This window comes from Amorphotheca resinae (assembly GCF_003019875.1).
Source record: "Amorphotheca resinae ATCC 22711 unplaced genomic scaffold M430scaffold_12, whole genome shotgun sequence".
NCBI classification, from domain to species: Eukaryota; Fungi; Ascomycota; class Leotiomycetes; order Helotiales; family Amorphothecaceae; genus Amorphotheca; species Amorphotheca resinae.
This window is the reverse complement of record NW_020194482.1, coordinates 465,935-489,892: the sequence shown is the minus strand read 5'-3', so window position 1 is coordinate 489,892 and position 23,958 is coordinate 465,935. Positions and strand designations below refer to the sequence as shown.

Sequence of the window (23,958 nt, the reverse complement as noted above, 5' to 3'; positions counted from 1 at the left end):
TTTTGCGACTGTTTTGTCTTCATATTTGTTGTCTTATCTCTCTCCCAGTTCTCTTTTCTACAAAGCGCTCAGTTGTTATTTTACCACCATGGCAGATCTCACGATGGAGCGCATCAGGCCAAGTGCTGTGGTTAGCCCAGAAGTCATCGCACTGAGTCCAATTGATCAGATCATGCCACGCCTGTACACCCGATTCGTGCTCTGCTTTTCACTTGCCCCTGATGCAGACCACAAGAAGGTTGCTTCAGACCTCAAAGCAGGTCTCGCTGCTACGCTGACGGAAATTCCTTTCCTTGCTGGGGATATTGTTGCAGAGGAAGGAGGTAGAGAGAAAGTCCAGCTTGAAATCGGGGAGGACGCTGGTGTCGATTTCACTGTCCGAGACTACACGCTTCCTGAGACTCGGGGACTGTGGACGACTGGATCATACAAAGAATTGGAAGCAGCTCATTTTCCAATCACCAGTCTTACCGACTCGCTGCTTTCACCTACTGGAATGATTCCTATGGCGCCCAGAAACCCAGTGATCGCGGTACAGGCCAACTTTATCGATGGCGGATTGTTACTGGTCTTCAGCAAACACCACTCGGGGACTGATGGCACCGGGAACATGGTCATGCTCAAATCCTGGGCAAGAAATACGGCCCTGGCGGCTGCTGGACAGAAAGTTACACCTACTGCTCTGCCAAAAGAAGCCTTCGACAGATCTGTGCTGATGGAGGGAACACCAGGACAAGACATCAAGGACTGGCCCAACTGGAGCAAGATTGTGAAGACAGAAACTGATCTTCATGGCTTCAAGACTAGAGGCCTCAAGTTTGATGGAGATGGGAAGTTGGAAGCGCAGCAGAAAATGGCGGTGCCTAGTCTAAAGAGTGGATTTTGGCATTTCTCTCCCTCAAAGCTCGCGGCGTTGAAAGAAGCCGCATCTACGAAGATCCCAGGTGATCCTTGGATTTCGACCAACGATGCCCTTTGCGCGCTGATTTGGCGTCAAGTGACTCTTGCTCGCGATCTCAAAGCAAGGGAGATGCCCTCATCGAACCTTATGGTTGCTGCCAATCTACGCTCCCGTATGTCTCCTCCGTTGTATGAGAAATACTTAGGAAATGCTGCCACAAACGCCTGGCAAAACAGCAGCGTGGATGTTCTTTGTGACCCTTCCCGGGCCGCATTGCAGCGAACTGCAATCTCTATCCGTAAAGCTGTTGATTCTCTCAATGAGACCACGGTTCGTGGGTTGATTGGATTGATTGATTCTATGCCCACGGTTACATCAATGACCCCGAATTGCAAGAATCTCCTGGGCCCTGATATCACCATCACTAACATCTCTACTTCCGGATGGTACACCTTCGACTGGGGCCAAGATCTCGGAAAAATTGACAGAGCCAGGATGCCTACCGTTGCCTTTGATGGCGTGTGTGTCGTGTTTCCTAAACTGCGAGATGGAAGCATTGAACTTCTCACTATGTTCGAGGAGTCAGTGATGGAAAGGCTCAAGGCTGACAAGGCGTTCACCGAGTTTGCGGAGTGGAGATGCAGTTAGTTCACGAGTTGTATAGGAAGCTGTTCAATGTTCCTTTTCTATTCCTCGTCCGTACCACGTTTGAGCTAGCTTGCTTTCTCCAAAATCCATCTGCTTTGGTTTTTGCACTCGTCGCCTCGGATCTGCGCATCGTTTGCTGGTGATTTCAAACTGCTGTATCAAGTCTATCGAGGTTCATTCACAACGCACTGGCAAGGCTTGTGCTGGAATATAGATCACTGTTCAGAGGTCATTTCTTGCTGTCCTCCGTATCCACAAGTAACTCGACTCTACAGACTGCATTTGCACTTCCGGAATAGATTGCTTTGGACTGAAATCCTCACCAATTGAAACTTGCTGATACCTTGTCTTTGCTAACACAACCAATATCTGCCGACTCCAGCAGAATCTGTGGGTCTGGCAATGCCAATTGATCCTCCACTGTTCTTGAAATGTTATTGAAATTTTCACATCACAAGAATGTTTGCTTCAGCATTGCTCGGGTTTGCTAGTTTGTTCTACACAGGCACCCAGTCTGCCATGAGCCCCCACGCAACCCACAGCGCTATGCCCAAAATCCATTCAATCTCAACCCAGGATTCTGCTATTGGAATACCTCCAATGCCATTACATCTGCGCTTCTCATATCCACAGGCTATGTATGTGTCCAATCATACAAGCAACTGGAGCTTGTTCTTGTACGGTGCTATCTGGGCGAGTTGAATTGACCGGGACCAAAACGTCGAGGGCGGAGGAGGAGGATGTGACGGAGCGCACTTTCGGAAATGAGTGGGAGGACCGGGCGGTAAAAACGCTGAGATCTACCCTAGCTCGCCCATTTGAGAGGATATGTCGACGGACTTCTTACGTGGCCATTATATTGAAAGCGAGAGGAGCAACTGCAAGAACGCATCTTGTTTACTAGGATAAGTATCAAGACTTGGACTACTTCACACTTCTTTGGTTTGTACGGCGATATTCGATATGCTTTGCCCCTCCCCAAGCAGCGAAAATCTTTCTATTTTCACCTGCTCGACTACAAAGTAAGCATATCCGCGCTGCACTTTTAAGATTAAGCCTGCCAACTGTACATGAATCGATATCTCGGAGATCGGAGGCCCCTACTACTAATAAAAGCTTATGCTAGTTAGCCTTCCGGAACCAACAGCACTACCGCCCGGTCGAATCGCGACAAAAGAAACAGATCCAGAAACAGGGGGAAGGAAAGGCGTAGACGTCATAGAAACTCTAAACTATTGAGATAGAAAGCTAGGACGCTCCTGCATGGGCGGCTTTGATTGGCTGAGAAAAGCTTGGTCGAAGCAAAGGTTAACAAGAGGTGCTTTTAAGGCTCGCGCCGCTCGAAGGGGTTGGAAGCTATAATGCCAACTTAAAACAAGGTTAAAATAACTTCAGATAACGATTTATCGTATTTGTGAGACTTCCTTTTAAGTCGGCATAAGGGTACGTAGATTAGAATCCAGGTGTCAAGATCTTCCCCTATTGGGACGAGTATCCTGGCCACGATTTAGCAATCCCTGGGGTCGATATAGCCAATGCGGTTCTAGATTTAGTTGGAGTAAACTTTAGATACATAAATACACACCCCAATTTTGGATCCACCTACCTAGGTAGGTACACAACAAGCCGAAGCTCGACAAGCTTTCTATGTTTATTAACGTCCATTCGACTACTTTACAGGGTACTGTACAGTGGGTATGCAATTATTTGCTCAAGCCACCACGTGGAATTCAGGGACGGGAGGACCGCCCTAAATCCTCAGGGAGTCAGGGACGCGTTGATGATAGTGTGATCGACCTAAACACAACAGGTACAAGGTGCCCGCCCAATTTTGCCTTAGCCGACACCCTGCATTGTCACAGAAGACACGATTCATGCTCCGTTGAGCAAAACAAACACGCCCTGAGGCGCAATTCCAATGGCAGATGAGGAGGGCTTTCTCCATGAGAGTCATAAGCAACGGATGCAATCCAGTGATTGGTCATCTGCAGGGTCTGGTTAAGCAGGCGTTTCAACTATCAGTTTTGACTTCGCAGAGTCCGTGGATTGAAGGGAGGAACAGACTACTCCTTACTACTGTAGTCTGTATTCATCCTGACTCTATTTGGGTCTCCATGAGTACCAAGTAGTACAGACTTGAGGGCTTTGGTGTTAGCTTACGAATGTTAATGTCACCCTTAACCATTGTGGACAGGGAGGTCTTGTCCTGCAGGTCTCGACCAGCGGATCTTGGTCTTCCATGACAGACCGGGCAGATCTGAGGAACATCTAGAGATACATACAGTGTATATATCTCATTCTGTAACCCCTGTGGTTCTGGCAGAACAGCTCCCAGCTTCCTTGGTGCAGATCATATGCAAAGTCGCAGATCTCAGTATTAGGAGCTGAGGAGATATTATAGGTGGGGCATAGTTATAGCAATACAGACGCCTCTTCTGGAGCTACACTTCCTCTGAATCTCAAATTGGACGGTCTTCCTACCTCTTACCTTCTTTCTTCCTGTCCATGTTTGGAGTGACCCCTCCAGTCACAACTGAAACGTTTTCAACAGCCTTTCAGTATCAACTCCTTCGAATTCTTCAACAATGGCAACACATCAAAATGACCACGACATACCCATAGCGGTGGTGGGTATGGGCTGCCGCTTCCCAGGAGGCTCGACGAGCCCAGAGAAATTCTGGGATCTCTTGTCGAAAGGCCGAAGTGCCTGGTCTAAGGTTCCTGCAAAACGATTCAACCAGGAGGCCTTCTATCATCCAGCAACTGAAACGCCTGGCGCGGTACGTCCCAATTCATCTTTGCTAAAGCTCAACCTATCATTACTTACAATTTGGCTCCGATGTCCAGTTTAATTCCAAAGGTGGACATTTTTTGAAAGAAGATATCGCTGCGTTTGACGCACCCTTTTTTAATATAAGCCCTCTGGAAGCCAAGGTATGTATGTCTATTCCAGAAATGAGCACCGCCCCTGACACTTAAGCACTACAGGCAATGGATCCCCAGCAAAGGCTACAACTCGAAACCGCCTACGAAGCACTTGAAAATGGTATGTTTCACTGCCATAGTGGGAATATAGTTTCTGAAGTTTTGGAAAATAGCTGGACTACCTATGGATACTGTCATCGGAAGTAACACCGCCGTTTATGTTGGGATCTTCAACGGCGATTACGAGCGAATTCTGCACAGAGATCCCGAACGAATGCCCTTCTACCAGGCAACTGGGACAGGTGCAGCCGTCTTATCAAATCGAATATCTTACTTTTTCGATCTGAAAGGTCCAAGCATGACCATTGATACCGGTTGTTCTGGGAGCATGGTCGCTCTGCACCTGGCTTGCCAGAGTTTGCGTACTGGTGAATCCAGACAAGCCATCGTTGGTGGCTCTAATCTTATTCTTGATCCTTCACAAATGATACCCATGAGTTATTTAAAGTATCTTCTCCGTCCTGTCTCTCAGAGACCTGGTGGCCTGACGTGAGTACGCAGATTTTTCTCGGATGAAGGCCGATGCTACACGTACGACAAACGCGGGGCCGGATATGGTCGAGGTGAAGGTGCGGCCGCTGTTATCCTGAAGAGATTGGATGATGCACTTAGAGACGGCGATCCGATTCGCGCCGTGATCCGGAATACGGCCGTCAACCAGGACGGCAAAACCCCTGGATTGACCATGCCCGGTCGTGCTGCTCAGGAGAGCATGATCCGAAGCGCTTACGAGAATGCCCACCTCAACATGAAGGACACCGGTTATTTTGAGGCTCATGGTACAGGGACGCCGGCCGGAGATCCAATCGAAGCGGGGGCTATAGCAGCAACACTTGGAAGGGCTAGACCCCCCGGAAATCCAATAATCGTTGGCTCAGTCAAGACGAATATCGGTCACCTGGAGAGTAGTAGTGGTATTGCCAGCCTGATCAAGACGATCTTAATCCTGGAAAAGGGCATGATTCCCCCTAATTTTAATTTTCAAGAACCCAATGACAAGATACCTCTTGAAGAATGGAGGATCCGCGTTCCACAACGGCTTGAGCAATGGCCAACCACTGGCCTGCGACGAGCTTCAGTTAACAGTTTTGGATATGGCGGCACCAACGCACACGTGATTCTTGATGATGCATACCATTATCTCTCCTCTCGGGGGCTGGATGGCTTAAATAGCACAACTGTGCTTGATCACCCCAACGGAAGGTGTCCCGTCAATGGATCTCGCGGCCTCAATGGGTTTCATGGCACCAATGGACATGGAACTATCTCTGGCCTCCCAGTAAACTCTACCACCACTGGACGGAAGAGAGTCTTTGTATTGAGCACACGACACAGCAAATCAACAAGGACATTAGCATACAATTTGAAGACGTACGTCAGCCAGAACACAAGTATAGAGCAGGAGCAATTTCTCGATGACATGGCCCACACGCTTTTCGCGCGACGCTCTACCTTGGAATGGAGGTCTTCTATCACGGCAGATAGCTCTTCCACTTTGATCTCCGCTCTGGATGACGACGGACTAGAACCTCGCATGGCACTGAGGAACCCTAAGCTTGGATTTGTGTTCACGGGACAAGGAGCACAGTGGTATGGTATGGGCCGCGAGCTTATACAAGCCTACCCAGTATTTGCAAATTCTCTTGCCAATGCCGAGAAGTATTTCACCAGCTTTGGTGCTCCGTGGCTACTTCTGAGTAAGTGATTCGGGTTGAGTCGCTGTTACATATGCTGATAGATTGCAGATGAATTATTGCTGTCAGAACAGTCGTCTCGCGTTTCAAAGGCTTCAATAGGACAACCTCTCTGCACTGCAATTCAGCTTGCACTCGTAGATTTACTGGCATCATGGAACATTAAGCCTTCTGCGGTGACCGGTCACTCTAGCGGCGAAATCGCGGCAGCCTATGCGTCTGGCGCATTGGATTTCAAGGACGCTTTGAAGGTTTCGTTTTACCGTGGACAGCTGGCGAACACGATTCCTGAAAAGGCTTCTCATCTGAAAGGAGCCATGTTGGCTGTTGGGTTGTCAGAGGAGAAAGCAAGAAGAATCATTAACCAGTTGGAGGGTAAAGGGGGCAAAATGGTGGTAGCATGTGTGAACAGTCCTTCGAGCGTCACTGTCTCTGGCGACGAAACTGCCATTATCGAATTACAGGACATACTGGAGGCACGAATGATCTTCAATCGCAGACTAGTCGTCGACACTGCATACCACTCCCATCATATGGAAGTCATCGCTCGGGAGTATCTGGCTTCACTCTCTGACATACAGCCACAGAAGACTTCAGAGTTCGTGCGTTTCGTTTCTTCAGTCACTGGCCGGCAAATGGCAGGCAACGAACTGGATGCGGCGTACTGGGTTCGGAACATGGTCTCCCAAGTACGTTTTTCAATGGCCCTTGAATGCATGTGCATTCGGCCTGCCGAAAAGCAACTCGGTCAAAGCTGGTCAAAATACGCAGTGGATAGTATCGTCGAGATTGGACCGCATTCTGCACTGGCAGGACCAATCAAGCAAACACTGAAATCAGACAAATTGCAGGATGCGAGAATCAGGTACCTCTCTGCTCTAGTTCGAGGAAAGGATGCTTGTACGACAGCTTTGGACGTGGCTGGGACGCTGTTCACCGAAGGCTTCTCAGTCGATCTGACCTCAGTCAATTTCCCGCATGGCAGAGGTAAGAGAAATGTTCTTGTGGATCTGCCATCCTACCCCTGGAATCATGGAACGAAGTACTGGGATGAATCTCGCCTTAGCTCTGAGTACCGCTTGCGAAAGCACCCTCGTCATCCTCTTTTAGGTGTACCTGCTCCAGACTACAACCCGCTGGAACCCAGATGGCGGAACGTCATCCGTCTATCAGAATTTCCCTGGCTTAGAGGGCATGTTGTACAGTCGAGTATTGTGTACCCAGCAGCGGGATATGTTGCCATGGTAATCGAAGCAGCTAAACAACGACATGTTGGAAGTGGACGTAAGGATCACATCCTCAAGTATGGATTTCGCGATGTCAACGTTGGCAAAGCTCTCGTGATACCCGACACCCCAGAAGGCGTCGAATTAATGTTGAGCATACGGCCATACGCACGCACAGCCCGTGATTCTTCTGACACATGGGACGAATTTCGCATCTTCTCATTTGCAGAGAAGGAAGGCTGGAGCGAGCACTGTCGAGGTCTTATCTCGCTGCAATTCAAGGCTGGTTCTGCTGACTTCGAAGGCGACCGCGAGACGCATTTCGCTGCCATGAAACATGCGGATAAGTTTTCGAAGGCAGAAGCGCACTGCAAAGCGGTTTTGGAACCGAAAGAACTTTATGAAGGGTTGGCGAATCTTGGTCTCGAATACAGCGGTGTCTTCACCGGCGTTGTGAGCATACGAGCTCAGCCAAACGAGTCACTTGTTGTTGTGCAGATTCCTGATACCAAGAGCATGCTGCCTGGAAACTTTGAACAACCTCATGTCTTGCATCCTGCAACATTAGATGCTTGCTTTCAGACCATATTCTGTGCGATGATGAAAGGGGTCGGGATTACTGACACATTAGTGCCCACATTCATCGAGGAATTATCTGTCTCTGGGAATATCATCAGCAAGCCAGGTCACGAATTCAAAGTCTTGTCTTCCACTACTGCCTCAGGGTTGCGTGGACTCAAGGCAGACCTTGTTGTCGCAAACGTCTGTTCCACAGGGCTACCACTCATCAGTATACAAGGACTGAAATGTACCGCTCTTCTCGGAGGAGGGCCAAATGAAACCCTTCCTACCAGCCAAGAGAAACGAATGTGCCATAAGCTCAAATGGCTACCAGATCTGGAATTTCTAGAAGCAACGCAGATTAAAGAGCTGTGCAAGAAGAACTTGTCAGATGAATCACACGCAGATATGCTCTGGGTGCTCAACGCAGTTACAGATCTCGCGATCCGGGATACACTCAAGTCACTTGAAGGATGGGACAAGACTCTGTTATCACTACACCATAAGCACATGTACGAGTGGATGACAAAGTACGCCAACGAGTCACCAGCACACCCCGGGTCTAAAGCTTGTGATTTACGAAGACGTGCAGAGACATTTGGATCTCATGGTGAAATGACCCTGCGCATCGGTGACAATCTCACTGCCATCCTCAAAGGGGAAATTGATCCCTTATCTGTGATGATGGAAAAGAACCTTCTTTATCAAGTCTACGCAGATGAGAGCTCACGCCGCTGCCACGTCCAGATGATTGAATATGTGGACATGTTAGCACATAAACACCCTGATATGAAGGTCCTCGAGATCGGTGCGGGCACCGGCGGGACAACATTGCCTATTTTGAAGGCTTTCGGAGGGGGATCGCCTGGAAGCGGCCCTGCCCGTCTGGGTCATTTTGACTTCACTGATATATCGAGCGGCTTTTTCGAGAAAGCAGAAGAGCTATTGAAGCCGTGGGAGGGGCTTGTCAGTTTCAAAAAACTAGATATCGAGAAGGACACCAAGGCTCAGGGTTTTGAGGACGCCTCCTACGACTTGATTGTCGCTAGTAACGTCCTTCATGCCACAGCAGTAATGGATGTCACCATGTCGAATGTCAGGAGACTTCTCAAACCAGGTGGGAAACTGATGCTCTCAGAGATTACACGACCAACCCCATACATCGGCCTTGTCTTCGGCACCCTCCCAGGCTGGTGGCTGGGCGCTCCGGATGGACGAGTCGATTCGCCGCTCATGAACGAGGAAACCTGGGAGGCCACTCTGCTCCGGAACGGTCTCACTGGACTTGATCTTTGCCTGCAAGATTATCCTGCAGAAAACTGCAAATACGCCGTTACGAGCGTGATCGTCTCGTCTGCTAAGCCGGTCACTCCTCAGCCTGCTTTTTCACCTGTTGAGTTGATCTATGGACAAAGGTCTGCTTCAATCAGTATTCCCTTGGCGAAGCTTCTCAACGCCAACCTGACGACACTAGAAGAAACATCTGCTACTGGAAAAGTGTGCGTGGTCTTACCAGAAATGCATGAACATATCCTAAGCTCCGGTAGCCCATCTCAATTTGGGGCTATTAAAAACATGCTTTCGACCGCCAAAGGTGTGCTCTGGGTCACACAAGGAGCTGCTATGGACTGTACAGCTCCCGATAACAGCCTTATCACTGGTCTTGCTCGGACAGTGAGAAATGACAATGAGGCTCTTAGACTCGTTACACTCGACCTGGACCCTGACAGCGGACGTTCCGACGCTGAAACCGCTGAGATTATCTACAATATCTACAAATCCGCTTTCAATGACGCTACGCAATGCGAGAGTCAAGATTCGGAATTTGCTGAGCGTGGTGGTAAAGTTTTCATTCCTCGACTGGTCGAGGATTCGGAACTGAACACCTATTTGAAAGCGAGCACTACTGTCCGGGATCCAGAAGTTCAGCCTTTCTTCCAAGAGGGACGAGCTCTGCATCTTGAGGTTGGCCAACCCGGTCTTCTTGACAGTCTACGATGGGTAGATGATGAGACAGTCCTGCTTCCACTTGCTCCGGACGAGATAAGGTTGGAGCTCAGAGCAGCAGGTATCAACTTCCGTGACATAATGATTTCACTTGGACAGCTCGAAGGGACATCGAGGATGGGCGGAGAGTGTGCCGGTGTTGTGACGGATGTCGGAAGCAACATGACCAAGAAGTTCAAGGTCGGTGACCGTGTCTGTAGCTGGGGAGCAGGTGCTTATGCCAGCTCTGCTCGTGTCCATGGCCCAAGTGCGCAGCATATCCCTGATGATATGAGCTTTGAAACTGCCGCCTCGTTGCCGATTGTCTACACCACAGTCTATTACTCCCTGGTTTACCTTGCTCGTCTGCAAAAGGGAGAAACGATCCTGATTCACTCCGCCGCTGGAGGAGTTGGCCAAGCAGCGATCATGCTGTCGCAACATATTGGTGCCAAGGCGTTCGTCACAGTTGGTAGTGAGGAGAAGAAACGTTTCCTCATGGACAACTACCATGTCCCCGAGGAACGCATCTTTTCCAGCCGACAGACCACATTTGGTGAAGGTATTAAGCGGTTGACGGGTGGGAAAGGGGTTGATGTCGTGCTCAACTCCCTCACTGGTGAGGGATTCAGGGAGACGTGCAACTGCGTAGCCTACTTTGGCCGCTTCATTGAGATAGGCAAACGAGATGTGCTTATGAATGCACGCATGGACATGGCCCTTTTTGATAAGAACGTTACGTTCTCTTCCGTTGATCTGACGAAAGTTTGCGATCACGACGTCAACCTTGCTGGGAGATTATTCAAAGAGGTGTTTGACTTGATACGGCAAGGTTCGGTTGGAGCTGTAAAGCCAGTTACCATTCTACCCCTGTCTGAGATCGAGACTGCTTTCCGCCAGATCCAGGCTGGCAAGCATATGGGTAAGATCGTGCTTCAGGCTCAGCCAGATGTTCAAGTCAAAGTGAGCGATTCCAACCTTTCAATGATCCCTGCAAGAATACTAACCATTGTCAGGTCATTCCTCGCTCCCCTGCGTCCGTGAAGTTTGACGACAACGCTTCCTACTTAATCGTTGGTGGCCTTGGTGGTCTAGGCCGGGTTATCTGCAAATGGATGGCCAGCCTGGGTGCAAAGAACATCATCATCCTTAGTCGATCAGGAGTGAAGGGTTCTGCTTCTGTTACTGTCGCAAAAGAGCTGAAGGAGGCCGGCGTCAACTTGGCCGTACACGCCTGCGATATTGGTGATTATGCTCAAGTCAAAGCTGCTTTGGATATCTGCGCAAAGAATATGCCACCGATCCGTGGTGTGATCCAAGCAGCCATGGTTCTGAAGGTAAGGATAACATTAGCAACATAAGTAAGGTCTTCATTAACATAAGGATATAGGATTCAACGCTTGAGAACATGACCTACGAGGATCTGCACACTGCTCTTCGGCCCAAAGTTCAAGGAACCCTGAACATCCACAATCTCGTACCCCAAAAGCTCGACTTCTTCATCACGCTCTCCTCAGGCGCCGGCATCGTTGGCAACCATGGCCAAGGCAACTACGCCGCAGGTTCAACGTTCCAAGACGCTTTCGCCCGCCAACAAGCCGGCAAGGGTCTCCCCGTCCGCTCCATCGATCTCGGGATGGTCGAGGGCGCCGGCTACGTCAGCGAGAACCTCACCTCGATGACCTTCCTCCAGAACCAAGGTTTCGTCCCCGTCGCCCTCAGCGAGCTCCTCGCGACCTTAAACTACGCCATCACCAGCCCCCCTTCAGACATCGACTCCTCCCAGCTAATCGTCGGGCTCCAACGTCCCGACGCCGCCACCGCCGATTCCACGAGCCTCTTCTCCCGCGATCTCAAATTCTCGCAATTCGTAACCCTCGCCTCCTCGGGCCCCAGTAGCCCCTCCAACACCAGCTCTCAAACCTTCGACGTCCAGAAAGCTCTCAAGGAAGCCTGCTCCCAGCAGAGCGCCGGCGACATCATCGCCAACGCCATCCTCGCCAAGCTCTCCAAGGTGCTGGCCGTGCCGCTCCAAGATCTCAGCGCCGCGCAGTCCATCGCGCACTACGGCGCCGACTCCCTCGTCGCGGTCGAGCTCCGCAATTGGTTCGCGAGGACCCTGGAGGTGAATATTCGGATCCTGGATCTGTTGAGCGCGACGCCGATTAATGAGCTGGCGGCCAACATGGCGACGCAGTCGAAATTGGTGGATCCGGCTTTGTTCGTTAAGGCGGCTTGTTAGTACAGTAGTGAGTGGGGTGGGCTGGAGTAGCGGGTTTGTGAGTCTATGGATGATGATGATGAATTTAGATGGCGAGGGTTAGTTAGTTAGTTGGAGCAGTTTTCTTAGTAGGTAGATGTTGTATGATAGGTAGAGATTGGGTAATTATGCTAGGTGCGGATATTATGGGAGTTAAGTAATGTCTAGTTTTATTCTATTCCAGGGCTTCGATTTAGGTAGCAACTACTCCATATATGCATGTTTGTTTTCAAGATGAAGAAGAAGCGTTCACATAATAAATAATCCATCCGATCCTAAGAATCGAGCCTAATAAGGAAAGTTTTCGTGTTTTATTGAATCTTTCGAATCTATATGATCTTCTCCTTTCACGTCGAACTCTGCCCCCTTTCGATATTCGCTCACCATCCCCTCTATACGCCACGCTCCCTCAACACAGCAATTTCACACGTTAAGCACAGCACTTCAGTCTTCATGTGCTCGCTTTTTACCTGTCAAATAACACTCAATTTAGCCATCCGACCAACACACGTCTACTCACGCAAAAAAACTAGCAAGCAAGCAGGCAGAAGTAACAAGCAACAACAACGCAGCAGCAACAACAACAACGCAAGGTATCTAACTCTTAACCAGTAGACTGCGGCCAGTCATCTCTTCGGGTTGCTGCAGGCCCATAGCTTCGAGGATCGTTGGCGCGACGTCGCCGAGGACGCCGTCGTCTGACTTCTTGAGGCTCCAGCCTTTAGGCGCGTTGGCCATGACGAAGGGAACCTTGTTGGTTGTGTGAGAGGTCTTGGGCTTGCCGTCTTCGAATTTCATTTCTTCGGCGTTACTGAATTGAATGTTAGTGAGCGTTTCAGGGGAGTTATGGAGAAGAGGACTAACCCGTGATCAGAGGTGACGAAGAGGATGTAGCCTTCCTTCTTGCAGGTCTCGTAGATCTCTCCAATGGCCTTGTCAGTAGCAGCTACACCAACGATAGCAGCCTCGTATACACCGGTGTGTCCCACCATGTCAGGTGGTGCAAAGTTGTTCATGACGAATTCGAATTTACCCTCTGAGATACGCTTGCTGACTTGCTTTGCAACACCTGCAGCGCTCATCTCGGGTGCTTTGTCATAGGTAGGGACACTCTTGTTAGATGGGACAAGATCTTGCTTCTCGTCTCTGGTCTCAAGAGGGAAGACCTTCTCCACGCCTCCGTTGAAGAAGAATGTCACGTGGGCATACTTCTCGGTCTCGGCGACGTGAACTTGGTTCACGCCCTGTTTTCCAAGAGTCTCTGCAAGAACGTTGCCCATGTGCTGTGGTTTGAAAGCAATTTCGAAAGGATAGTCGAGCTTGTATTGGGTCATGGTTGTGAGAGTGATGTTCTTTGGGTAAGGGAAGTTCTCCAATGGGGAACGGTCAACATCTCCAAGAAGCTGAGTGATCTCTCGAACACGGTCAGAGCGGTAGTTGAAGAAGAATACCTGGTCACCATCTGGAGGGCTTAGTTAGGAAATCTTCAATAGGAGGAAAGGGTTTCTGGCTTACCTTTGACACGGGCCTCCTTGCCGCCCAGAATAATTGGCTTCAAGAATTCATCGTTCTCGCCCTTGGCGTATCTCTCCTTGATGGTCTTGACTGGGTCAGTACTCTCCTCTCCGTCACCGACGCACATGCCATTCAAGGCAACCTCGATTCTGTCCCAACGCTTATCACGGTCCATGGCGTAGTATCGTCCGACAACAGTCGCAACTTGACCGATACCAATCTCCTTGATTTTATCCAGAAGGCCCTCCATGTATCCAGCACCGGATTTGGGGTCGGTGTCGCGTCCATCACCGAAGAAGTGGATGTAGACATGAGGGACTTCGAGCTCCTTGGCAACCTTCAATAGAGAGTAGAGGTGATCTTGCTTGGAGTGCTGTTGAACGCGTTAGCTCCATCTCTGACATTTCGTGCGATTCTACTTACGACCCCTCCATCAGAGATCAAACCAGCCAAGTGAAGGCGTCCAGTGCCCTCCTTAGCTGCCTTGAAAGCCTTCACAATAACATCGTTCTTGTTCAGCTCTCCCTTCTTGATCGTCTGATCAATGCGAACCACATCCTGCCACACCACTCGTCCGGCTCCGATGTTCAGATGTCCGACCTCAGAGTTTCCCATCAAACCCTCTGGCAGCCCGACAGCGAGCGAGGAGGCCTCGAGTTCGGTATAACCCTCTGCGTTGGTCTTGAAGCCGTCCATCACAGGAGTCTCGGCCGCCGCGATTGCATCTCCATCCTTCGGAGATGACTCGCTAGGGATTCCCCAGCCATCAATTACAACTGCGCCAGACGACCACGATTAGCCACGACAGTTCCAGGTATACGAGGCATATGAGAAGGATGAGGATCCAGTCAGGTTTCTTCAGCGATGGCATGGCGATTCTGGCACCGACCGGAAGCGCAGGAAGCAGAGAGATTGGGGGCCGTAGAGGAGGAGGAATTTCGCTGCCCGCTGTTTGGTCCATGAGGGAATAGATATGAAAGAAACGTGGAGTTGTATCTTACTGAGGACAGCTTTGTTCTCGACTTTGACCATTTTAAGCGGTGTTTCGTCTGTTGCGGAGGCCTGTAACAGCAGCGTTAATCAGACAAACGGTTCCAAGGACTGAACAAAGGAACAAAAGCAAAGCACTCACGATAAAGCACAGAGAGCCTGGAGACTTCCTGAGTAGAGCAGAGTATTTGCTGAAGGGATTCCTAACCTTGAATGCTGGTGGTTGAAGGAAGAAGAAAGGTGTGCGATTCGTATGTATGTAGTGGGGCAAGCGTGGGGTCAACCAAGTTCTCAACTGACGTCCCAGCTTCGCGCCGGTCAATGACGGTCCATTCAACCCCGTACCTCTCCTTTGGCCGCCCTCGCAGTCCAATCACCGACCTCAATCAGATCACAGGCCAGAGATCCATATCTCCAGAGCCGGCACAAACTCTGGCAAAGACGTGAAAAACCCGCGATGGCATCAACACCCTCGCAGTCGACCCCACAACCGCCCTCCGCATTCGTCCTGCCTGAAGGCCTCTCCGCCGACTCCATCGACACCATCCCGGTTCTCTCCGCCATCCTCTCGCGCCTGCAGAGCCTCTCCGCCAGCCCCGCGGCCAACGCTGCCTCGCCGCCCGCCGCGTCTCCGGCCCAGATTGGCAGCGGCACTGGCCCGCTCACCATCAAGGACATCCCTACCGCGACAGATGATCTGAAGCATAAGCTGCAGAGGGCGAGGGCGCAGGTGAAGGAGCTGCCGGATATCGACCGGAGCGTTGCCGAGCAGGAAGAGGAGATTCGGGAATTGGAGGAGAGGATTAGGAGGCAGAGGGAAGTGCTCGAACAGCTGAAGGACGCGGGCTTAAAGGCTTTGGGAGAACTTGGAGGCGCTGCGAAGAATCCGGATGCTATGGAAACTTGAGGTTGAGTCTCAGGCTGGCACTGTTGAACTGCGAATGTTTTGAAGTGGCACGACGACACGCGGAGTCACCACGGAGCTATGAAGACATATAGGGGATATCTAGCACGGCGGGATGGTCTGCAGAGTTTAGCAGTCAACTCGCCATGGACGAAGTTCGTGGAATTTCTGGAGAACGGCAGACACTGCGGAAAATTGCCTCTCCCATAAGAAAGCAGCATGGGCTTTTACGAGTGTACGGAGTCATTTGAGAATTGAGATACAAATTGATACCCTTTTGAACAAGTTACAAATAATTAACGCCACCAAATGCTGCCTCAACCACTGATCCAACTCCAGTGCTCTTGCTATGGGTATAGTGATTTTGAATCCATGAACAACGTTTCATCCATTTCCCAGGCAACAACTACATTTTTATTGTTTGACAATACCGACCCTTTCCAAAATATCATCAGGTCCAACCCCTGGCCCACCTGGAACGACGTTTGTCCAGATATCTTCCTGGAGTCTCTGACCTTCTGGAAGGATGCTCCAATTGGGACTGGGCTCTGCTTTGAGCCATTTGAAATCATCAACCTGATCCCACTGGTTCTGGACTGGCTCCTGTGAAGCAATAGCCTATATACATCTTAGCTTTATATAAGTCATGTATCATTCGGTGTGAACTCACATGGCATGCTGGAATGGGGGCAAAGCGAACGTTTCGACAATCTTCGATGATAGGCCGACTTGAACAATGTAGATATATATCCACATTGTTGCAATCATGCATTCGGACTTGTCTGGAAGCCACGACGATAATGCTATCTTGAACTGCGGTTATGTGAGCGGCACCAGCCACATGGCCGACTATGATCAGTGAGTTCTTGATATCCTTCAAGGCAAGGCCAGCGAAAGGGGCACCATCCGCGGTTGGAACAGATGTATCGACAATACACCTGTTTAGCTTCGTAAGAGAGCCGGATGAAGTGGCTCGAGAAGCAGATACAGGAAGGATGATATGCAGGCCTGTATGACCCGAAATATTGATATCAGTTGCTCGCGAGAAACTCGGCGTCCGAGTAGACCCAGATCCTCCCGCCGTGATTTTACTGTTGTAGTTCTTTACAGATGATGTATCTCTGGTCTCAACCTCGCTCGGGTTTGCCGGTGTGGTAGCCATTGAGGACTCAGTTGACGAAGAAAACCCTGGTCTGAGGGCCGGATGTTGGAGACGCTGTTGTTTTGCGAGCTCTGCTGCATCACTCAAGGAGATGGCGGAGTTATTCTTATTCGTCGTCTTGAACTTAAACCTACTCTTGGGTGCGAACTTGGCTCGCGTCTCGTCTAGCTTTTCCTTGAGGGCTTGGATGGCCTAACCACCTTAGTAAATTACTGGATATTCATTATGAGCCTCAATTTACCTGTGAATACGTTCGTTGGTCATAAGCCGGAATGAAATCCGTCGCATCCGTGACCTCATTTGAAAGTCTGGAAATACGAGCAATGCAGTTGTCTATGGCATCTTGTCTTTCTCCTCCAGCCAGAGCATGGCTTCCCAGTTGGCTTATCTGTTCTTGGAGCTCTGGCTGAGGTCAGAAGGAAACCCTGGGAATAGGAATAGAAGCCATACCTGTCACTTCTTCCTGAAAGTAACGATAGAACCGCTCTTTGGCATTGGGTTGATGGAACGCCGACTGGTTGAACGGAGCACGAGGCCCCTCTTTAGTATTATTGTCCATTTGCCCACTGCCACTCGTCTACTATTTGAGATGGTGAGCTAGCGGCGTGTATTATTGAAATCGGGGTAAGTTGGTGATAGTAGACGGCAAGGCGGGCTTCCACACAGGCCTATCACGTAGGAGAGCAATTCACAACAGCTGAGACGATACAACGTAGACTTATGCAGGCTTGCGGGTGGTTAATAGTGACCAGATGCAGGGCTATGTGGCAGGCTTGGAACGGGTCGTGCCGTGCGTTGACCAGAGAATCGAACGGGACAGACAACCTTTTTCTCGTCGCAATGTAGGTGTAGAGGATCAAAATACGCTGTCCTGATGGACACCTACCACTCGAGGCGTATCAAAAACCTGTCATGATGTACGCTTGATGTGGTGGTAGAGGAGTTAGGTCAGTACTTACGGTGATAGTGGACATGCACCCTCGCGCTGAGGTTGGCAGAAAGAGAGTGAGGCGCTGGGGTTCTGCGAGGGGGATGAGTAAGCGAACGTCATGACTAGTGGCGTAAGCGGCACGAGAATTTACCAGTCGTATCCCCGGCCTTCCCTCCTCGACCCCAGGTCTGGTCCCGGATCGCCCCACCCCGCGAGGCTCGACACAATACTCGATCCGAAACTCAATCTCGACGCGGTCCCAACGCTCGACACGCCGCTCGGGTACTTGCTCGCGAAGGGCTCGTTGCTGGTGATGCGCGGCTGCGTGCCCTGGCTGTCTGTGTGGCCGCCGGTGGCTACGCAACTTGCGTGCGGGGAACTCATGCGTAGGGGATCGGGATAGAGAAATGTGCCATCGCGGCTCAAGGCCCGGTTGGATGTGCCGATGGTGTTCTGGTTCGTAGGGTACCGTAGTTCAGGGCGCTCTAAATCGAAGGGATCGGACCGCCCTTTTCCGCTCCGTGCGTTGACTGAGAAGGATGACGAGAGGGTGTCTCGTAGGCGGCTATCCCGACTCAGGGCGATTCCCGATGAATAACGAGAGCTGAGTCCACTACTTCTGAGTTGGGAGTACGTGGTGCTGTGATTATTTGCCGTGTCGATGGATTGGCCGCGTGACCGGCGAGTATTCGCCATATATGTGTTTGTTTTCTGGATGGATGGTTGAGGCTGGGTTATAGGGTCTGCGAATGGATTGACGATGTTTGGTCCGACGTCAGTGGCGGGTGAAGCCCATGGCTTATCTTGAGCTGCCGGAGGAGCTGCCAGGACCGGGTCGGCAAAGGGATTGTTGGTCTCGAAGTTAACTTCCAAGCTCCCGACATTCGGGACAGATGATCCCAGATCATTGCCTGCCGGTAGGGAAGCACTCCGACGTTCGGATGGGAATTGCACACCACGATCGTCCATATTGAGGAGTTTGGAGAAGTCGGGTGTGCCACTAATATTGGCTTGCTTTTCAGTCAATCCGCGTGCGGTAGCAAATGGATCCACAGGAGGCTCTCTCTTCTGTCTCCTCAAAAGCCAACTGAAGCTGATCTTTTCTCGGAGCCGCTCCCAGAGGTCGTTCAACCGATCGTTAGTCGTACGTTGCCCACAGTTGTTTGACAGAAGCGATTGATTCCGGCTATGTTGGGGTATAGGCCCGTCGAAGAATTGAGAGTTGCCTCTGTCCAGGTTGACACTTGGAATATCGCTTCGAGCGCCCACTACTACAGACTTGAGGGACGCTCCTAACCATACAGCGGCACCTCTCACTCTGCCTATCTGATGTTTGAATTGTGCCCCAACTCTGATGCCGAGCTTTGTCAGACCTACTGACCCATTACCAACCTCAGAAGAACTCGTCCCTCTCCCAGCGTCCAAGGGAGTGAGCAATGAATCCCTTTGATCTCTCCGCCGCCTCCTCAAATACCAGAAGAGGAACGCAATAATTCCAATAAGAGCAATACCGCCAACAACTCCACCTACAACAGGGCCAGGAGCAACTCGCAGATTTGATGATATGCCGGCAGAAGCCGATACTTGTGTGGGGTGGGTAGGATTCGAAGCGGCAGTAGGAGGAGGGAAACTAGTTGGCCCGGTACCAGTTGGGAAATCGTTCGGGTCATTAGACGTAGTTACTGATGGGTAACTTATTTCGCTTTCAGCAATAGGCGCGGAGGTGGCAGAAGCGCTGGTCTCGGCCGTCCCTGTTGAGACAGGTACGGCTATCGAGGGATTGGAAGGAACTTCAGTCGTCGAAGGATTAGGGGAAGCCTCAGATGTTGAAATGCTGAGAGCTACGGCAGAACCACTTGTTGCTATTGGAGAAGCCTGAGAATTGCTTGATATTATTGGGATAGTCTGAGGGATACTGGTTGTAGACGTTGCTGCTCCCGTAGAAGTGACCGAGTCTCCTGAGTTAAATGCCGCACCTTGAACCTGAGCACTCGGTGCTATCGCTTCCGTTATTATTGAAGTTGATGATGAAGATAATGTATTTGTCGTTACAGAGGCAGCTCCTACGGATGTACTTGTTGCAGCGCTTCCTGGAATGGTAGTCAGGGTGCGTGGAACAGCCGTACACCGTTTTCCATTGATCGATGTAATAAAGTATCCTGCCGGCAGGGTCGCGCTCGTCGACATGATGGGAAAAAGGAAAAGCGAGACCAGTCGCTGTGCTGAATGTAATGAATCAACCTTCAAGGGAAAGTGATAACAGAGGCTCCTAGGCCATCAACTTGTCGCCTCAGCCATAATATTGGCGATGGTATCAAAGGAAGGAAGAGCATGAGTGAGTACGGAGTCGAAGGAGAGAGCCCTAGCGACGGCGTGGTGGCGGTCCGGGAAGAATACATTGATCGGCGACCCTCAAACGTAAACGCCCTGACGAGTCTGGAGTGACTCTGGTACTCGTGAGAGGCAGCAAGTAGAAGGACAGAGTAGGGACAGTATGTTTGAAGACCGGGGTCGTGATTGGGAGGGCTGCTTGGAGGGCGGTTGAAGATGTCGCAGCCCCTTGCACTGACACGACCGGCGAAGCACATTGCTCCAAGCGACGAGCGTGTAAGGGCAACTTGCAAGGGGATTTGAAATCTTCTTTTTAAATAGCCTTTTAACGCGCACGTCGCTTGACGTGTTAATCATGAAATGCCTGAGTAATGGAAAAGAACAGAGGTGATAGAAGATAGAAATACAGCCACTTCGCCATACTGTATAGCCATGGCCACAGCGGTGCCTCCGCAGAGCGGTATAGGGCGATACATGTGAGCGATACATATAATAGACACGATAGATGCCAGAGGTCGCAATCAATCGTGAATCGCTTCGATACACCGTATACATGATGCGTACTTGAGATATTGTATAGTACAGTGAGGCATCTGGCGTGTAAGGTGTTCTTGTAGGGAGCCCATCACGGGCAAATCGCGAGTGAACTGAGGAGCATTGGTCATTGCTTAGTAATACAGTTTAAGAATATTTCCTTTTTCCTTATTTCGGGGTATTATTGGCATATTCGGAACATTTCTCGCCGTTTATCAGGGCCCTTTTAAGCTGCCTTGATTGGACGAGGGATCACACAAAGACGAAGAAAGACGAAGCGTTAAATGGAATCAAATCTGTATAAAACAAAAAAGAAAAAAAAGATGTGCCACCCCCCCGCAATACGTAGCCATCTTATATATGGAGATATAACACGAGGCCGTTATATATCATCCCTTTATATGGTGGGACCCCGGGCGACTCCACCTGTTCGCACACACGAGCCGAGCCGGGCGGGATTTAAACACATTAATTATCGACAACATCAATCAATCAGATATCAATCCGTCAATCAACCACCAAAACCGCTGAACCCCCACCAGGACACCCCGCACTGACTGGTGTCGTCACTGATATCCGCATCGATGGTCTGGCTGTGACAATCTGCTTGATTTGCTGCGTATCATCAACGTGTGGAAGAGGATCTGAGTAGACGTCGGCCGCGCCACCAGCGTCGTCCGTCACCATGTTTGCAGGCGTTGGGCTCCTAGGTAAGCAAATATCAAGTCTCCTCTTAATGTATTTCTTCCTGAGGGCATGTCAGCTGCGCTCCCCAATTTCAGCTCTTGTTCGCCATTCTATACGACCCAATAGCTAGCTACCTCTCTTCGTCTGCTCTGATGCTCGTCGTTCGTTCTGTCTTGGCTGCCTTCTTGCTTGCAATAGAGCATTGGAGGAACCGTTCAGACGATATGATGACTGCCGTATTGCAACGTTGCCATAGTTACCATTGGCTCAACGCTGCCCTCTCTATCTTGTCTCTATGTTTCCGATGCCGATCTTCGCTGTAAAAAAAGACAGCTTGGCGCCCTCTCCAGTTCTTGATATCGGAGGTTTATTGGAGTCCACATCTCTTACGCGTGTTTCTGTGCAGCTCCTTTTCAGACCCCAACTTCAGCAGATGGCACACCAAGGAAGGTTCCGCCTCCAACGCCGGTCAGATTCCCCCAATGCACCCCACAAACGGAAGACAGGCCTCTATCGAGCAAGGTGCCATTGCCCACGTTGTTGCAGACTATCCATAGACCAGCGGATCTTCAACTATCACACTTCGAAGCTCTGGGAGTCCACGTGATCCCCGATGCTTCCCCACGAGACATTATTCCGGACCCTAGCTTCCTACCGCCTTTCGAGGAATGGCTAGCCATACCTCCAGAGGAGCTGGAAGAGAAGACCATTGCGAGCAAGAAACGCCTCAGCAATGGCAACCTATCACCTGGCATCCAAACCTATATTGAGCGCCGCAATGAGTTATCCATAGACAACACCCCGGCCTTTCGCACAATTCGACGAATTCCGCCACCTCCTGGTGAAGCAGCCGTCCGCCTGGGAAACGCATACGAGTTCTTCAGGAACCTCGAGCTGTTCTCAGGGTACTGGCCGGATACCTCCCTCCCAACAAAACCAGATGAACCGTCCTCAGACCCCGGGCCTTCTTCCGATGATGGAAAGGGGAAAGAAGAATCAGCACTACACCTCCAAACCCATCATCTCATAGGAACAGGATCACAAACTCCCGCAGAATACCGTCAGCAACTGCTCACGGCCTTTATCAAGCTGGTCGCCTACGATTTTGGCTGCAATGTCTCCTTCTCCCGCTGCGAGCCGCGTCTACACCTCACACCCCCATCGCCATCGCCGCCATCCCATTTCAACTCCGCTGTGGCATTCATCTACCGCACGCCCACCGACCGCGCATCCGCTCGCTCTGGTATCGTCGAAGGACCTCTCGCCGCAGTATCCTGCCGGCCCACCACCGGCTTCACCACGCCGAACGAAGAGCGGCTCGACCTCGCCCGCGAAGTCGTCGCCGTCCTCCTCACAGCTCAACAGCGCGCCCGCGAGGGCAAATCCGAGAAGCGCTTCGGCGAGGGCAAGTGGTGGACATCTACGCCACGCTGGGGCGGCGGCCCCGGTGGCCCCATCGGCAGCGAAGCCGACCGGACGGAGGAACCGATCCTGGAGCTCGGCCCGGGCGCAGAGAAACTGCCCAGCAGCATCAGCGAGATGAAGCGGGCCATCGGCGGCATCGGCGGGTCGAGCTCGAGCAAGCGCAGCAAAAAAGGGACCGCGCAGATCTATGAGAATTATCGCAAACTGCTTCCCCCGAGCAGCACGTGGGATCGCAAGGCAAGGTATTCGGCGATTGGGAAACCAAAGGATGTGGGCGCGGACGACGTGTTCTTAGTCAGTACGCTCAACCACCATGTCTGCATCGTGCGAGCTCGAGTCCCGGAGTCTCTCCTCAGAGTCCTAGATGGGGAGGAGATCGAGTGGGAACGTATGGTGATGTGGAGAAGTCGATGGTTTGATCTCTTCCTAAAGGAAGACCGGATTCAGGGCATGGAATTGATCTGGGGCATGATGGCATGGTTGATGAGGAGTGAGAGTCCTGCTGATACTGACAAAATGGATGTTAGTAGGTAGTTATGGTGCTGGAGAGTGGGTTGGGATATCGAAACGAAATGAAATTGCATGCACAGTTGGATGATAGGTTTAGAATGGCGATGATGTTTAGGATTCAAAGATAATGCAATGCAATTCATGAGTGAGCACTTCTTAGCAAGCTAACCAGGATATAAACGCAGAAGAAATAGAAAAGTTGATGAGTGAGCTCTTCTTAGCAAGTTATCCAGGATATAAACGCAAAAGAAATAGAAAAGTTTTCATCTCCAACAGTCTCATCCATCCCTCCCTCTCCCTCCCTGTCCCTCTCCCCTCCAGATCCTCTATCAAAATCCTCTAATATCCGAATATTCACCTTCCCCCTAAACCCAACAACAATAGGTAGTACCTACAACAGTGAATAGCACCACCACCAAGCGAACTTCCTATTGTCTCCCTCCCCAGTTCTATTCAACTCCCATCCTATTGTCGTCCTATCCTCGTATAATTTCCCACAACATGTCCCTCCCTCTCTTCCTCTCTCTCTCTTCCTTGATCCATCTCTCACTCAATCACCCACTTTCACAAAATTCCTCAATTACTCTCACTCACTCACACATACTCTCACTCACACACATACCACACACACCACACACCAAACACAAACACAAACACACCACACATACCACCTACTTTTCAGGACAGACAATACAAAATGTCCCAAGA

The 23,958-nt window shown here is 50.7% G+C and overlaps 9 protein-coding genes across 9 annotated transcripts; 5 read left to right on the top strand and 4 right to left on the bottom strand.

The window, feature by feature from the left end:
* Positions 1-103: 103 nt before the first annotated feature.
* M430DRAFT_109326 (hypothetical protein) lies at positions 104-1,549 on the top strand (the record flags this gene model as incomplete). The annotated part of the gene is made up of 2 exons (XM_024861270.1): positions 104-769; positions 818-1,549. 2 exons carry the CDS (start codon positions 104-106, stop codon positions 1,547-1,549), a joined length of 1,398 nt encoding a protein of 465 aa, XP_024717378.1.
* A 2,585-nt stretch (positions 1,550-4,134) lies between these two features.
* Positions 4,135-12,243, top strand: M430DRAFT_109173 (hypothetical protein; the record flags this gene model as incomplete). Its single annotated transcript, XM_024861261.1, has 8 exons — positions 4,135-4,329; positions 4,397-4,483; positions 4,538-4,595; positions 4,648-4,981; positions 5,036-6,231; positions 6,280-10,964; positions 11,018-11,338; positions 11,392-12,243. The coding sequence occupies 8 exons, from the start codon at positions 4,135-4,137 to the stop codon at positions 12,241-12,243; spliced, it is 7,728 nt and encodes a 2,575-aa protein (XP_024717377.1).
* A 615-nt stretch (positions 12,244-12,858) lies between these two features.
* On the bottom strand, positions 12,859-14,472 carry M430DRAFT_30971 (hypothetical protein; the record flags this gene model as incomplete). The annotated part of the gene is made up of 4 exons (XM_024865997.1): positions 12,859-13,072; positions 13,126-13,723; positions 13,777-14,149; positions 14,200-14,472. The coding sequence occupies 4 exons, from the start codon at positions 14,470-14,472 to the stop codon at positions 12,859-12,861; spliced, it is 1,458 nt and encodes a 485-aa protein (XP_024717376.1).
* A 44-nt stretch (positions 14,473-14,516) lies between these two features.
* On the bottom strand, positions 14,517-14,804 carry M430DRAFT_37165 (hypothetical protein). The gene has a single exon (XM_024867071.1). The coding sequence runs from the start codon at positions 14,735-14,737 to the stop codon at positions 14,543-14,545; it is 195 nt and encodes a 64-aa protein (XP_024717375.1). The 5' UTR covers positions 14,738-14,804; the 3' UTR covers positions 14,517-14,542.
* A 419-nt stretch (positions 14,805-15,223) lies between these two features.
* On the top strand, positions 15,224-15,673 carry M430DRAFT_30970 (hypothetical protein; the record flags this gene model as incomplete). The annotated part of the gene is made up of 1 exon (XM_024865996.1): positions 15,224-15,673. One exon carries the CDS (start codon positions 15,224-15,226, stop codon positions 15,671-15,673), a length of 450 nt encoding a protein of 149 aa, XP_024717374.1.
* Positions 15,674-16,084: 411 nt separating this feature from the next.
* Positions 16,085-17,391, bottom strand: M430DRAFT_108840 (hypothetical protein; the record flags this gene model as incomplete). The annotated part of the gene is made up of 4 exons (XM_024861239.1): positions 16,085-16,288; positions 16,341-17,024; positions 17,074-17,234; positions 17,283-17,391. The coding sequence occupies 4 exons, from the start codon at positions 17,389-17,391 to the stop codon at positions 16,085-16,087; spliced, it is 1,158 nt and encodes a 385-aa protein (XP_024717373.1).
* A 519-nt stretch (positions 17,392-17,910) lies between these two features.
* On the bottom strand, positions 17,911-19,950 carry M430DRAFT_45192 (hypothetical protein; the record flags this gene model as incomplete). The annotated part of the gene is made up of 1 exon (XM_024867750.1): positions 17,911-19,950. One exon carries the CDS (start codon positions 19,948-19,950, stop codon positions 17,911-17,913), a length of 2,040 nt encoding a protein of 679 aa, XP_024717372.1.
* A 992-nt stretch (positions 19,951-20,942) lies between these two features.
* M430DRAFT_182503 (hypothetical protein) lies at positions 20,943-21,355 on the top strand. Its single transcript, XM_024863828.1, has one exon. The coding sequence runs from the start codon at positions 20,952-20,954 to the stop codon at positions 21,183-21,185; it is 234 nt and encodes a 77-aa protein (XP_024717371.1). The 5' UTR covers positions 20,943-20,951; the 3' UTR covers positions 21,186-21,355.
* M430DRAFT_127947 (hypothetical protein) lies at positions 20,984-23,512 on the top strand. The gene is made up of 2 exons (XM_024862046.1): positions 20,984-21,338; positions 21,722-23,512. Exons 1-2 carry the CDS (start codon positions 21,314-21,316, stop codon positions 23,272-23,274), a joined length of 1,578 nt encoding a protein of 525 aa, XP_024717370.1. The 5' UTR covers positions 20,984-21,313; the 3' UTR covers positions 23,275-23,512.
* Positions 23,513-23,958: the final 446 nt, after the last annotated feature.